Source organism: Watersipora subatra, chromosome 5 (genome assembly GCF_963576615.1).
Source record: "Watersipora subatra chromosome 5, tzWatSuba1.1, whole genome shotgun sequence".
In the NCBI taxonomy this organism is placed as follows: domain Eukaryota; kingdom Metazoa; phylum Bryozoa; class Gymnolaemata; order Cheilostomatida; family Watersiporidae; genus Watersipora; species Watersipora subatra.
This window is the reverse complement of record NC_088712.1, coordinates 55,023,414-55,037,101: the sequence shown is the minus strand read 5'-3', so window position 1 is coordinate 55,037,101 and position 13,688 is coordinate 55,023,414. Positions and strand designations below refer to the sequence as shown.

At 35.0% G+C, this 13,688-nt stretch overlaps 1 protein-coding gene across 1 annotated transcript; it reads right to left on the bottom strand.

Moving 5' to 3' along the window:
* Positions 1-237: 237 nt before the first annotated feature.
* On the bottom strand, positions 238-11,843 carry LOC137396582 (signal recognition particle 14 kDa protein-like). The gene is made up of 5 exons (XM_068082894.1): positions 11,720-11,843; positions 10,718-10,790; positions 10,229-10,371; positions 7,946-7,978; positions 238-544 (listed from the first exon to the last, which is right to left on the bottom strand). The coding sequence occupies exons 1-5, from the start codon at positions 11,741-11,743 to the stop codon at positions 452-454; spliced, it is 366 nt and encodes a 121-aa protein (XP_067938995.1). The 5' UTR covers positions 11,744-11,843; the 3' UTR covers positions 238-451.
* Positions 11,844-13,688: the final 1,845 nt, after the last annotated feature.

Here is a 13,688-nt window from a genome sequence, read left to right as displayed (position 1 = left end):
ACACGTGGAATTAAAATATCAAAATCTGGTTGGTAAAACAACTTTTAATAACGCCACCTCATTGGTTTAAAAAGTTGAATCACGACTCAAATTGCCAGCTGCGTTTTGTATATATAGGAAGGGCCACTAATGAATTCACAAATACCTTGAACTTGCATGACCTGTTCCAATTACTTTATGCTGTGGTAGTTAAGTTTATCTATGGCTGTTTGAAATTGAATTCCAACTTGTAACATATTCATAACTTTAATGGAATTGGTATTTTAAATAAAAAAGTAATCAGACAGTTACACAGCTCATAACTTCACTGATAATAAAATGATGAGAAGAAATATGCTTTCAGATTTTGCCACAATGAATGAAGCTCTCGTTACCAAGTCACAATGAGGTAAGTTAATGTACACCATCTATATATTCTGTATGAGAAGAAGCACAAGATAAAACTGGATTGCTACTGTGTCAACTTCTGCTTTGACTTGTCTCCCTTGCCTCGAGCTTTCTTCTTCAGTCCTGTCATATTTCCGCGCAGTAAATTAGCGTATGCCTAAAACAATCGGACAATAAAGTGAAAAACTGGAAAACAGGACAACCAGCAGCATCATGACCATCTAAAGTATTTTACGAGAAAATTAGGTCAAGAAAAATAAACTTAAATAATAATTACACAATTGCATTGGACTTAATTTCAAGTGTTACGAGTAGGCCTACCCTAGCAGTAGTTTAAGTGTGCCCAGAGAGATATCAGGTGCGCCAATTAATGGCACATCGCAGCAAATAAGTACAGTATATCCACAATTATTCATGAACATGGGAAGACAGTCGATTAGCGATGTTGTTGAAGTGTTGGGCTGTTAAACCAAATGTCAAGAGTTTGAATCCCGGATCAAGCAGCCTTTTACCCAAACTTTAAACCCTGCTGACGGACGTACATGGTTCTTAGTATGCTTAACTAGATGAATGTCTGGCGTTGTTCAGTTTATAAAATAATTACTTAATGCATTTGAGTAACTTAAGCTAGTAACTTAAACTAGTCTAAATTGTTACTATAATAAGAACCGTAAAGTCAGCTTGTATTCACTACATTACGCATCATGACCTCTCACGCAACCAGTCATGCTCTTCAAGCACACAATTAGTAGCCAATATTACTTTCGTAGGCACTTCAAACGTACGTATTTTAACTGGTGTAATGAGTATGACCAAAATTATTCCATTGTAAAGCAATGTAGCCGCTTGGCCTATTGCAGGGGTCTCCAAACTACGGCCCGCGGGCCAGATGCGGCCCGTTGGGCCCATCAATCCGGCCCGCAGAGACACTTAAGAACAAAAAATATTATTAAACAAAATTTAAAAAAATAATATTACTAAACAAAATAAACTTTGTGCAGAAAATGCACGTTATGACTCAAGCCAACTAGCAAGAGTGGCTCGCGTCAATTTTTGTCCCAACTTCCTATTCGTACTTCCGTTTCAAGCACATTGCGAAATTTAAAGAGCTGAGGGATAACGTGGAAATATTTCAATGCTTCATAATGGTTGATAAAAGGAAAAGAAAAGTACAGTGCACCCTCGGGATACGATTACCCTGATATACGATTTTTTCACCTTACGAAGTTGAACATTGTGATATCTTCACCTCGCTATACGAATTGTATTTCACGATACGATTTTGAGAAAAGTTTCGCCTGAGTTAAAATTTGGCGGTCGGTGTGCTCATAACGCACGTCGAAATAACAAAGACACCAAAATACAGTTTGCCGAAAACATTTTCAGAACGCTTAGAAGAGATACGATGACCGACTTCTCTCAGGACAGCATTTTGCGTGGAAATTTCGTGTAAAATACACGAGCGAGAGCAAATATTCATTTTCAGCGTTATACTCTCTTTTACTATAAACTTTTAGTCAGCATACGTATATAACTACCAGTATCCATATTTAATTCGTTAGCTATGGAATCTGAGACCGATACAAAACGAAAAAAAAAAGATTTCCATGTCAACAACGTTGGAAGTCATAAATAAATACGTGTAAGAAGAAAGCGCCTGTGTTGTTAATATTGTCAAGGAATATGGTCGTAACTAATCAGAATTTGCAGTTATTATTAAAGCAAGCACGAGAAGCTTACGACTGACGATTTGAAACAGTTGGAAGGCCATGCACGCAATCAGCATTAAAAAGGAGCAACCCTTTAGTATGGACGAGGGCCGAGAAGATACAGAAAAACCTACACTGGCAGAAATATTTCAAGTGTTTAATTTACTGATGTGGGCTGGTACATAAAACCAATGCGTGTGGAATGTATATCATTATTTATATTTTTGTGGCATGTTTTATTCATTTCATTTTATGTTTTATTTATTTCATTTTGATTTTATGTTTTATTTTCTTGTTCAACCATGTCTTTGCAGTCCGGCCTGTTCTCTACTACGTAAATACAATTCATCGTATGTATGTAACTCATATATAACTAGCTACTCAAGATAGTTGACGCATCCACATTACTTTCTGAAACTTGCTAAAGCCCTGTCCTCTAGGGTATAAATACATGTACGTCCAAACTTTGTATGTTTGGTTACATTGATTCTTGTGCACATCTCATACAAGACAACCTACTGTACCACCTTTTCTGGATCCTTTTACAAGCGTTAGCTAGCTAGTAATTTTCTGCATTGCACCATCAACCTTTTCTTTAAAACCAGTAGAAAAATTGGACAGGAATGGATTTCTTTTAGCCTGCTAAAAAAATTCCAATTCATTACGTATTAAATTTATTTTCAAGTGTACAGCAACATAATTAGCATTGATACGCTTTTGCCTCCTCTCTGCTTTACTCGCTACATGTTCCTGCTGAAGCCACGTTACTTTAAACGTATGTACGTCCTGTATAGCAAATAATAAAAAAAAAATTTTCGGTAGCCATTAAATGGTCAAGTGTGCGAGAGGCCACTTTCTATAACTGCATCGCTCGGCCTAATTGATTTAGATTGAAAAAGGTTTCAACCAGACACGCTAAATTTTATAGTGAAAGTGAAGATAGAAACTGCTGAAGGATAAAATTTCGTGATAAAAAGTTGAAATTCAGTAAAATAGTTCAAAATACATACTAAAACTTAGTTTCAAGTGTAGGTTTAGCAAGCTAAACCTACTTGAAGTGATTTCAAAGTTTATGTTATGCGTACCTTTTGAAGGTAAGAACTCCTTACCGTACGTACTGCATTTGGTAAACACATTATAATTTTGCATTTTATTGCAGATCATAACCATTAAAATACACTAAACACAATACAGTTACTGTAGGTAACTATAATTACTAAAGTTAACATACTATTTTGTTGCTAATTGTCGATATGTAAACATATTTATAAAAAATTTGACGATTTTAACCAGGGGATGTTTGCATTGTATAATTACAATGGTCTCTATACCCCGATATACGAATTTTTCACCATACGATGCCAACCCTGAAACGAATTAACATCGTATCTCGAGGGTGAACTGTAGATGATGAATGTCGGCGATTTCAAGAAGAGTGGAGTGTAAAATACTTCTTCATCGAATCTGTAGACAAAGCATTGTGTGTCATCTGTCATGAGACTGTTGCAGTATTGAAGGAGTGAACAATTTGCGCCGCCATTACCAAAGCGAACACCAGGGAACATATTCCCAGTTTGAGGAAATATACGTGAAGAGAAACTTGCAAAGTTATAGCAGTCCAGTTAAAGCTTCAAAACAAAATGAATCGATAACAAGGGCTAGTTTTAAAGTGGCTTATATTCTCGCTAAAAATGGCAAGCCTTTTACAGATGGTGAGATAGTAAAAAACTGTTTGCTAGAGATTGTGGATGAACTTTGTCCAGAAAAATCAAATTCTATTAAAACTATAACATTGGGTGCCAATACTGTTGCCCAGCGAATTGGAGACATGAGCACAAACCTAATGGAGCAAATTGCCAGCCATGCTAAGAATTTTGTGCATTTTTCTCTGGCAATGGATGAGTCAACGGACAGGTGTGGCACCTCCCAGTTGCTAATTTTCATTCGAGGTGTGGATGCCAATTTAAATATCACTCAAGTGTTGGCTTCACTGAACAGTATGTACGACACAACATCTGGAGAAAACTTGATGAAAGAAATACAGAAAACATTTGAGCAATATAATAGTTTGGATTGGAATCGACTGAAATGCTTAAAGCACATAAATTACATAATTTTTTTATTATATATTTCAATACATCAGAGTCTTGGCTTTCGAATGAGCCTATATTCAATACACAAAGAATAATAGAACTATGAAAAACAGGGTGTCAAAAGTACGTCCTGCAAAAAAACACTTGGTTCAGGTTCTCAAAATGTGATGTCACAATTATTATTTAGCCTTAGGTAGTCGATCTCTTTCGCTGCTATTGAGGCAGCGCTTTTCTGTGACAATCCGTGCTGTTAAACCCAGAGAGCGCTAATAATAAACTAGGATTCTAGATAATCAACAATGCCCGGGATCGTGCTAACGCCCGACCAATACAAACACATGTTCTGAGTTAATTAATTATGCTTCAATAAATGTACTGTCATTGATAAAGGTAATGAAATCACATCAATTAAATTGTGACCTGCGCTTGCGTGGCCCTAGGATCCTCAACATCACAATAAAATGAGAGGGCTAGTGGATAATATCATCCGGAAAACATAGTATGGTGCTTGGAATCTGAGTTATTTATCATAGAAATTATCTGTACATGGAGAACTAATGACACTGATTCCTTTGTCATCTTCATTGGTTCTCTGGAGTTGTCCTATCTTCGCCAGACACTAGCGTCATTATCGTAGTTGATAAATATAAGCGGTAAGCAATAAAATAGGCGGTAAGAGCACACAACACCGCATAAGAAAATTGTGACGTCACAATTTCCGAGCCTATGCCTGTAAACATTTTTGCGGTAGAGCTCTGGGGAAATCCTATAAACACCAACCAATGTCTGTCTCACCATGGCAAACAATAGCTCATTCGAAAGCCAAGACTCTGATGTATTGAAATATACAATAAAAAAATTATGTAATTTATGTGCTTTAACTATAGATGGGGGAAGAAATATGTGTGGTGTGAAGAAAGGATTGGTGGGACAAATCAAACAATTTTGTGCTGAAAAAGATATATCAGAACCAATGTTTCTACATTGCATAAAGCCTGGTTCCCATATACGCCGCAATTCACCGGCGACAGCACCGCAGGCTATTGCGGTAAAATGGGAACCTACACGCCGCGGATCGCAGTGCACCGCCGGTGGATGCCGGCGGTCAACGCAAGAGATTGTGCGTGTTCAAATTTCGTAAACGGCCGCAGACAAAACCTTCCCGAAATGCACTGTACGGGTAAAGGTCACCATTATAAGAACGGCATGGCGAGCGAAAATTTTATTTGATTACGCAATTATGTTTACGATATTATTAACGATGTGGCTTTATGTGAACATTAAACTGCGCCGAGCACCGCAAGTGTTTTGCTGCGCGATATTACCGCCGGTGCTTTGCTACGTATATGGGAACCAGGCTTAATACACCAACAAGCTCTTTGTGCTAAGAATGTGGACATTAGCTGTGTGTCGGACCCTGTAACAACAATGGTGAATTTGATAAGATCACATGGACTGAATCACAGACAGTTCAGGGAAATGTTAAGAGAGACTGAGACTGTAGACATGCCATATTACACTGCAGTAAGATGGCTAAGTTGTGGAAAAGTGCTGTCAAGGGTTTTTGAGCTAAGAAAGGAAATTGCTGAATTTCTTGCAGGAAAAGGGAAGCATCAAGCATTACAGTCTGATAAAGCGTGGATATGTAAGTTGGCTTTTGCTGCAGATATCACTGGCCATATCAACAGTGTAAACCTTAAGCTACAGGGAGAAGAAAACCTCATTAGTGATTTGTTCACACATCTAAAGGCCTTCAGGCACAAACTAGACCTGTTCCTGAAACAAGCTCAGGTTATGAATTTAACACATTTTAAAAACTGTACAGAGGCTATGGTAGAAGCTAACACAGATTTTCCACTTTCATTTGCTTGTGGGATTATTGAAGAGCTTCAACATCAATTCCAGGAGAGATTTGCTGATTTGCATGCAAAAGCAGATGAGTTGAGACTCTTTCAAAATCCATCTGAAGTGGATGCAGCTGCATGTCCAGACAATTTACAATTAAAGGTGATTGAGCTACAAGCAAATGACTCGCTGAGGGATAAATATAAAAAAGGGCTTGTTCAATTTTACCAATTCTTACCTAAAGAGAACTATCAAAATTTGAGGCATTTTGCTGCAGGACTGCTATCTATGTTTGGCACCACTTACTTGTGTGAAAAAACTTTTTTTAGAATGAAGTATGTGAAAAACTCTTATAGAACAAACATGTCAGATGAAAATCTGAGGGCTCTTCTAATGCTTGGGACCTCAAACCTAAAGCCTGACTTTTTCACAATTTTGTCATCAGAAAGCCAATTTCACCACTCACATTGAGGAAACTGAACAGACTAATTGTGATTTTGTTATGATATTACTCTTGGTTGAAATTTAACCTTTAAATTTTGAATAAATATTTTCTTAACTAATGAAGCTTGTGTTATGTGCTTCGTTTTATTAAAATATTCGCTCTTTGATAAGCGGTATACGGTTTGTCGGCCCTCAACATGCTGGCTGAAAGTTTATGTGGCCCTCTGGCTGTAAAGTTTGGAGACCCCTGGCCTAATGGATAGCACGCCTGCCTGCAGATCTGGTGGTTTCAAGATCATTTGCAATGCAAAGCAAATTTTTCATTGCCAAAACTTTATCACTATAACTGGGCACACAAATGACAGACAGACAAAAAAAACACATAGATTTATATATATGGAAGAAGATTTATGATTCTCCATTACCATGAGGAAACTGTAAAAGGATCTTGATTCGTAAACCATGCTTCACGCAAATGATTTGCAGCTAGAGGTTAAGAAATGATAATAATACTTCTTATACTTACAGGCAGATGCAAACGTTAGCCAAAAGATGCCATAATGAGTACGTGTCTAATAAGATGGAGTAAGTACAGTGAAACTCGGATAACTCAAACTTCAAGGGACCGAGCAAAAGTGTTCGAATTATCAGAGCGTTCAAGTTATCAGAGCACTGTCACAAGTCCATGTATTTACTTATTTATTAGTAGATACATGTACATATACAATCTATAATATAAATCAAAAGCACAAATGGCTTGTTTCAAAATAAATGCTTCTAATGTAAAGTTTAAAACGTTTTTATCAAAAAGTATAGAGATTTTCCTATCCCTTGAGATTGGTTCGTTGTTTGAGGTGATGTTATTGCCAGGACGTTTTTGAGATTGACATTGGCAAAACTTGATCGTTGTTGAAATGCTCAAAAGAAAAGACATCTTTTTCTTTTGAGCGTTTTACCCACGATCAATTTTGCCGATTTTTCTTGAAGTTTATGCAAAGATTACCTTACTTTACCTCGCTTACGAAGGGCGATCGCTACGCGGATGTTTGGTATAAATCAAATTTCACCAAACCTTTAGAAAAGTCGTTGACAAAAATATTTTGCCGATGGTGGTAATAACGACGGTTATGAATTACGAAAAGTTGAGGTTTACCTCTATGGCTTGGAATAAAGTGATTTTCTAAAGCGATAGCAACCGTTTCGGTAGCCATTGGGTAAAAAACAGTTCGAATTAACAGTGTTGAGTTCGAATTATCTATAGCAATTTATCCTTACGTGGGAACGAACCAAAGAAACCGTTCGAGTTAACCATGTGTTCGAGCTATCCGTAGGTGAGTTATCCATGTTTCACTGCATATCTAGAATTTGTTCACAAGTAATTTATTTCTATATTATTTTGTAACTTCTTTGTGGCCCAAAAGTTTCAAATGTTTCTGAATTCTAATACAATACGCTATATTAACTTACCAGCTGGAATCTGTTAACTTCTTTATGCAGCACCTGAAATAGTGAAAAAACATTCTAGAATGGCAGACCTAAAAATAGCATTGAAGATAATTATGCATCTCAGCTTATAGATAAGTTTGATAGAATGTTGTTATATTGGGTTGCTACGCTTCGAATGAACTCAGAGTTGACCTCTACCAATGAATTCGCACTCTACCGCTCCAACGATTCAGAGTTGCACTACAGATTTGTTCGAGACTAGCGATGTACTCCCTAAAACAGAATGTGTTAAAGTAAACTAGTTTTTGGGTCACAGTAACTTTTCAATTCATGCTTCGTACATTTGTTGCACTAACTCAGCCAAGTTACCTGATCAGAATTGTCATTTTGCTTCCCTGATTGCTGCCTCTATATTACAAAACGACAACAAAATTTACAACTTGCGATTGCGTTATTATTTCAGAGGTTGCATGAACAACAATCGATTTTATGATGATTAATTGTATAGGAAAAAACCCTCTATTTGTAGGCAAGATGAAAGGGTGATATTAGCAATAAAGATAATGTAGTCAAAACAAAAAAATTGGTATTACAGGATGTCGTAACCATAAATCATAGTAAAATAAATAAAAAGGCAATTATCTCATTATCGTCGTATGACCAACCTATCGTTTGTGATAGTAGTTAGAAGAGATCCACGTAGTGGTGTGATGAAATGTGCTGAATTTTTTACTTCCACTGGAGAGAGTTTAGCCGGGTATTATCGATTAGATTTCATCAGCAGTAAAAGTTTTTATGACATCAAATAGTAGTCTCACTGTGAATGCCTTCGCACAAATTTAGTGAAATGAAATGGCGTCAAATCCGGGCGAATTTTACCGTTTCTATGATTTGGAGTGGAGGAAACTCTGAATTCATTCAAAGCATGGAAACCCAGTGATAATCTTTTATTGGAATTCCCATCGACTCAGCCAACCGTGTACCCCTTTACTAGACTTTTGTCGACCTCTTACAAATCATACAAGTTCAAAGGGAAGTTTCATTTAGTGAGTATAAATCAGGTGCAGTAAAATTACTAGTTTAGACTAGTTTAGAGATATTACTGATCCTGCGTATAACTTGGAAGATGCACTTTTTGGCATAAAATATGGGAGATATGGAATATAATCTCAAACTATGAGAGAAATTATGAAAGATAAAAAACTTGATTCAAAGTCAGCAGACAGCAAAATTACCCTGTCAGAAATAAGTAGCAAAAGTAAGTAATGCAGTTGTATTAGCTAGCCCATACTAACAATCAACATAACTTATTATAGTAACTTTTATAGTCACTCTAAACACCAAGTTTGTGGATTGTTTATGATCTCGTAATGTTGAAGTCAATCTCCAAGATGTTCTTCAGTGTACCAAGTATAAACCCTTTAATCATGAAGAAAAGCACTTAGCACGCCCTTACTTTTTGCAACGGCACAAGCCATACTACTATCATGATGGTAAAGCTATATACCTATATTTTTATGAAAACTAAGTAACTACAGTAACATGACTACAGTAACCATTTTACCATCAAGTTTCAGCTACAATCATTAGAAATGCCTAAAATGATAGCAAACATAGCGCAAAATGATGTTGTAGAACATTTATGAGGCCTGACCTTGATAATAGGCCTGAGATAATTTTACTCGTTAAATGAGAAACATTAGGAATTATCAAAAGATGCAGGAAGGTTTGTCTCCTCTGTATTTTCAACTATGTAGCTTCTTTATTCAACACCTTAACTAGAAGTTTATTTATCAGATTCGCATGATGGTTCATGTGAATGTTGCCAACTAGCTTGTAGAGACCGCACTTTTTTTCAACTTACAGTTGTACATTTTATCCAGTTACAAAAAAGTAATGTTTCCAGTTGCTACAAAGTTATTATTAAAAAATCTCTGGAACACAGCATGGGGTAAACAGAATGTATCAAGCCATTGTAGTTGAAGAACGTCTTTAAACATAACTATATTAAACATAACTATAATAACCATAACTACAATAACTATAACAACTATAAGTCTATATAATAACTATAACTATATAATAACTATAACTATAATAACTAAAACAACTATAACTATAATAACTATAACTATATAATAACTATAACTATAATAACTATAACAGCTATAACTATAATAACTATAATAACTATAACTATATATAATAACTATAACTATAATAACTATAACTATAATAACTATAACTATATATAATAAATATAATAATTATAACTATAATAACTATAACTATAATATCTCTCACCACAGTAGAGATTTTTTTATTGCCTTTTGCGGCTCTGATCAAGCATTGATGTTCCGCAGGCTCGCTGTGCTGTTCTGAGGGAACCCGTTTTCTTTTTGGAGCTTTTGAACTTTTTCGTGGCACTGGCTTGGTCCTTCCATCATCTGTTTGCAAGAAAATTGTTAAAAAGCTCAAAATAGCAAAGACTATTTAATAGCAATCACTTTGTGAGAAAAAAGCCTGCTTTTTGCAAAAATACTAATAGCTGCACAAGTTAATGATTTGCTAAAGTATACAAGTTCAAAATTATTTGTACTAACAGTGCTTCTAATTTATTCTTGAAGTAAAAAACCATGTTTGGCCAAAAGTCAGGCACGTTATATACTCTTCATGGAGCAATTAATACAAAGAGAAAATAAAAGAAGCCCAGAATGAGTTATTACCAAAATAAGATTACTAATATTGAAAAGTGTGAAGCACTATTAGCAATTCATTTTTAAAAATACTTACAAGTTTTCATGGTGAGAACCACATTCCCGCTAGTTTCTGCAGTTTGAAATAACTTGGTCAGCTCACTCAAAAACTACAAACACAGAAACCAAAAATAAATTGTATTCTACAATGCATAACATTGAGCCTCAAAGCAAGAACCTTGTTTATGTTTAAAAACGACATGGCTTGTTCTAAAAATTATCAAATGAATTGCTTTTATGAAAATTGAACAACTAAGTTTCACAGAAAGCACTACTTTTTAACTCTTAAATGTGGTAATGAGGTGCATGTAGTTAGTATAGCCTGCGATTATACCATGTGAAGCGCAAAAGGTGCATTGTGACTAACATTAAAGTGAGTAAATATCCGATAAACTAGGAATTAAAAATTAATAACGTTGTGTGGTATAGCAGAAACATTCGAAATTAGTAATACGACTCAAAGGGCATAACCATATAGTCGCTTTGTGATGGTCTTATATAATCTCAAAATAAGAAAGCATTAAAAAGGATTGGGCTATATGCTTTTTGTTATTGGATTGCGCTATTAAACCACCGGGGTCTATTATATCTAATGACTACGCCCAACGGGCGAGTTGAACTCATTTGTGTCAGGTTTCGCATTTCTTAGCGTGTGTCGACATACCTGCCAACTCTCACGCATTGGGCGTGAGACTCACGCAATCACCCCAAAGAAAAAATGAAAATGCGTGAGATTTTGGCCCCAACGTCCACAATTTTATATATACTATCATTGATACATCAATTGCCCCAAAACCAAATCTCACGCATTGCCCCACTCTTGGGTTGGCAGGTCTGTGTGTCGATAGCAATATATTGCACGCTTTTACCATAAATATATACAACGTTTATTATTATTTCATGTAAGTATCTTCGAAAATTAAAATATTGCATATATATAAAATAACAGAGTCTGATTCGACTGGTTTCAGTATTAATACGTTAAGAATTAGGTTTAATGAGAGCAGATCGATCATTATAGCTTTTAGCATTTACTTACTTTGTCATTTTCCAGACGAGGCATATTTTCAGGTTAAATGTTGAACAGTGGTACTTTAATTCATATATGTAGGAGCATACGATATCCAGCGGTACGCATTCAACTCACTCAGAAACCGTGTGAAAATGTGTATACTGTACGTGACATATAGGTGAAGTTTATAATTGTTTATCGGGTGCTAAATAGAATAGCTGTAATTCTTACACAAAAATGTTTTATGTCGCACGGTCAAGGTTCATTGTACAACGCAATTAAGGAGTTGCGTTTTATTTTGTGTAAATATTTTAAGATAGCACAACTACTAAAAAACTCTTTCATTTATTTTTTGGCCTAACATGAGTTTAGTATTAAAATATTGGCCAATATTTAGTAAAGTTATTTCACTTCAACTGATTATTTTAAAAGAAATAATTACTTGAATTCAGTATGACACATATTGTCAGTTACCGCCCTATAATTGTCATGAGGCCAATGTGAAAACAATATCAATAAAGAGAATATCTGAAGAAAGAAGGTTGTGCAATGAACGGATTAGCTAGACATCAGCAAAACTGTATAGAAATATTATGTAACATGTATAGCAGAGTAAAAAGTACGCTGGCGACTTTAAACATATGTAGTGTCTATTTAACCAGAAAGGCAGGAGCAGAGGCACAAAGCATTTAGGAATACATTTAAGGCATTTTTATAAATTTTATTTTTAAATTTTTATAGCAAAATGCTATAAAAATTTAAGCAAAGTTTCATTTTGTCATTTCCTCATTCAAGAACTGCAAAAGAGTTTAGTCTCAGGAATGACATATTTTTGCAATGTTGGTTGACGCAGAGTCTACAGCTAACTGGTTCAGCCGAAGAGCTTGGCAAACCGAATTAAAGGGTTTTAGCATCTGCATACTACGCAGATGTTTTCAGAAAGTTTTTTAGAAAGTCAACTCACATTTTGATCATTTCATTGCACTATTTTTCAATGTAAACACGCTACATGGTGTCATCTGTTGTATTACTTTCCAAAAGGAGGTATATGAATTGTTAGAAGTAGTTGGGAGATTATCTAGTTTTACAACGTGACAAGGACTGCTCTGTCCTTGGGTCTAGGTTCTTGTTGAATTTAATTGTAAAAACATTGTTTTTATTATTTCTATTGAAAATAACTAAATACTAATAATCTTATATTATATAACCAGCTTTTTTAATAACAGTGTAATTAAAAAAGCTGGTTATATAATGAAAGTTTTATTATAGCTATATTTAATTACAGCAATTTCCTTAAAAAATAAGTAAATTACTGTAAATAAAAAAGCTAATAAGTATTTTAAGCATCATAATTTGGTTTACATTGAAGGGAGTTCTTTGGTTATACCTTAATAGACAGCAATATATTTATTCACCATAAACTGTGACAGGCTGCCATATTGATCATTTATGTTGTGCTACAGGAAGCTACTCAAGTATCACTAGCATACTAAAACTATCAGAGTAAAATACAATCAATAGTGGGATATTTTTATCATATACATATATTATTGCTAAACAATGACTTTGAGCATCTTTTTTTGTATCATATTTTAGCTTTTCTTCTGCAATCGCGTGTAAAATGGTAAAACAGTCAACCAAAAAAGACATCCTAATAGCATCAATGCAAATACTGACATAATCTTTGCTAATGAAATAAAATAGAATTATTAGTGGTGTCTTTTAGTATATATAATTACTAAACAGAAATAATTCTGGCTCCTCATAATGCAAAAACCATTGCTAAGTATTCATTCGAAGGGAGATTATATCAAATATCTGTTTGCGTCTACCCCCTAAAATAACAGAGGGTGTAGATGCGAACAGAATAAAATTATGTAATTCGGATTTTTCATAATTTTTTTCAAGATACTTTTGCTTTTTTGCAGCTTAAATTATATTTTCAACAAAACCTATAGAATGTTTACTGATAACCGTGTTGACAGAAAAAAAACTA

What these genes read in the sequence shown, in the direction of transcription:
- LOC137396582 (XM_068082894.1), bottom strand. Translation starts at nt 11,743, where the DNA reads ATGCCTCGTCTGGAAAATGACAAA. An exon ending in ATAAAAAAATCTCTACTGTG is followed by an intron (nt 7,979 to 10,228) that starts GTGAGAGATATT and finishes TCACTATTTCAG; the next exon opens with GTGCTGCATAAAGAAGTTAA. An exon ending in AAGTTAACAGATTCCAGCTG is followed by an intron (nt 545 to 7,945) that starts GTAAGTTAATAT and finishes CGATTGTTTTAG; the next exon opens with GCATACGCTAATTTACTGCG.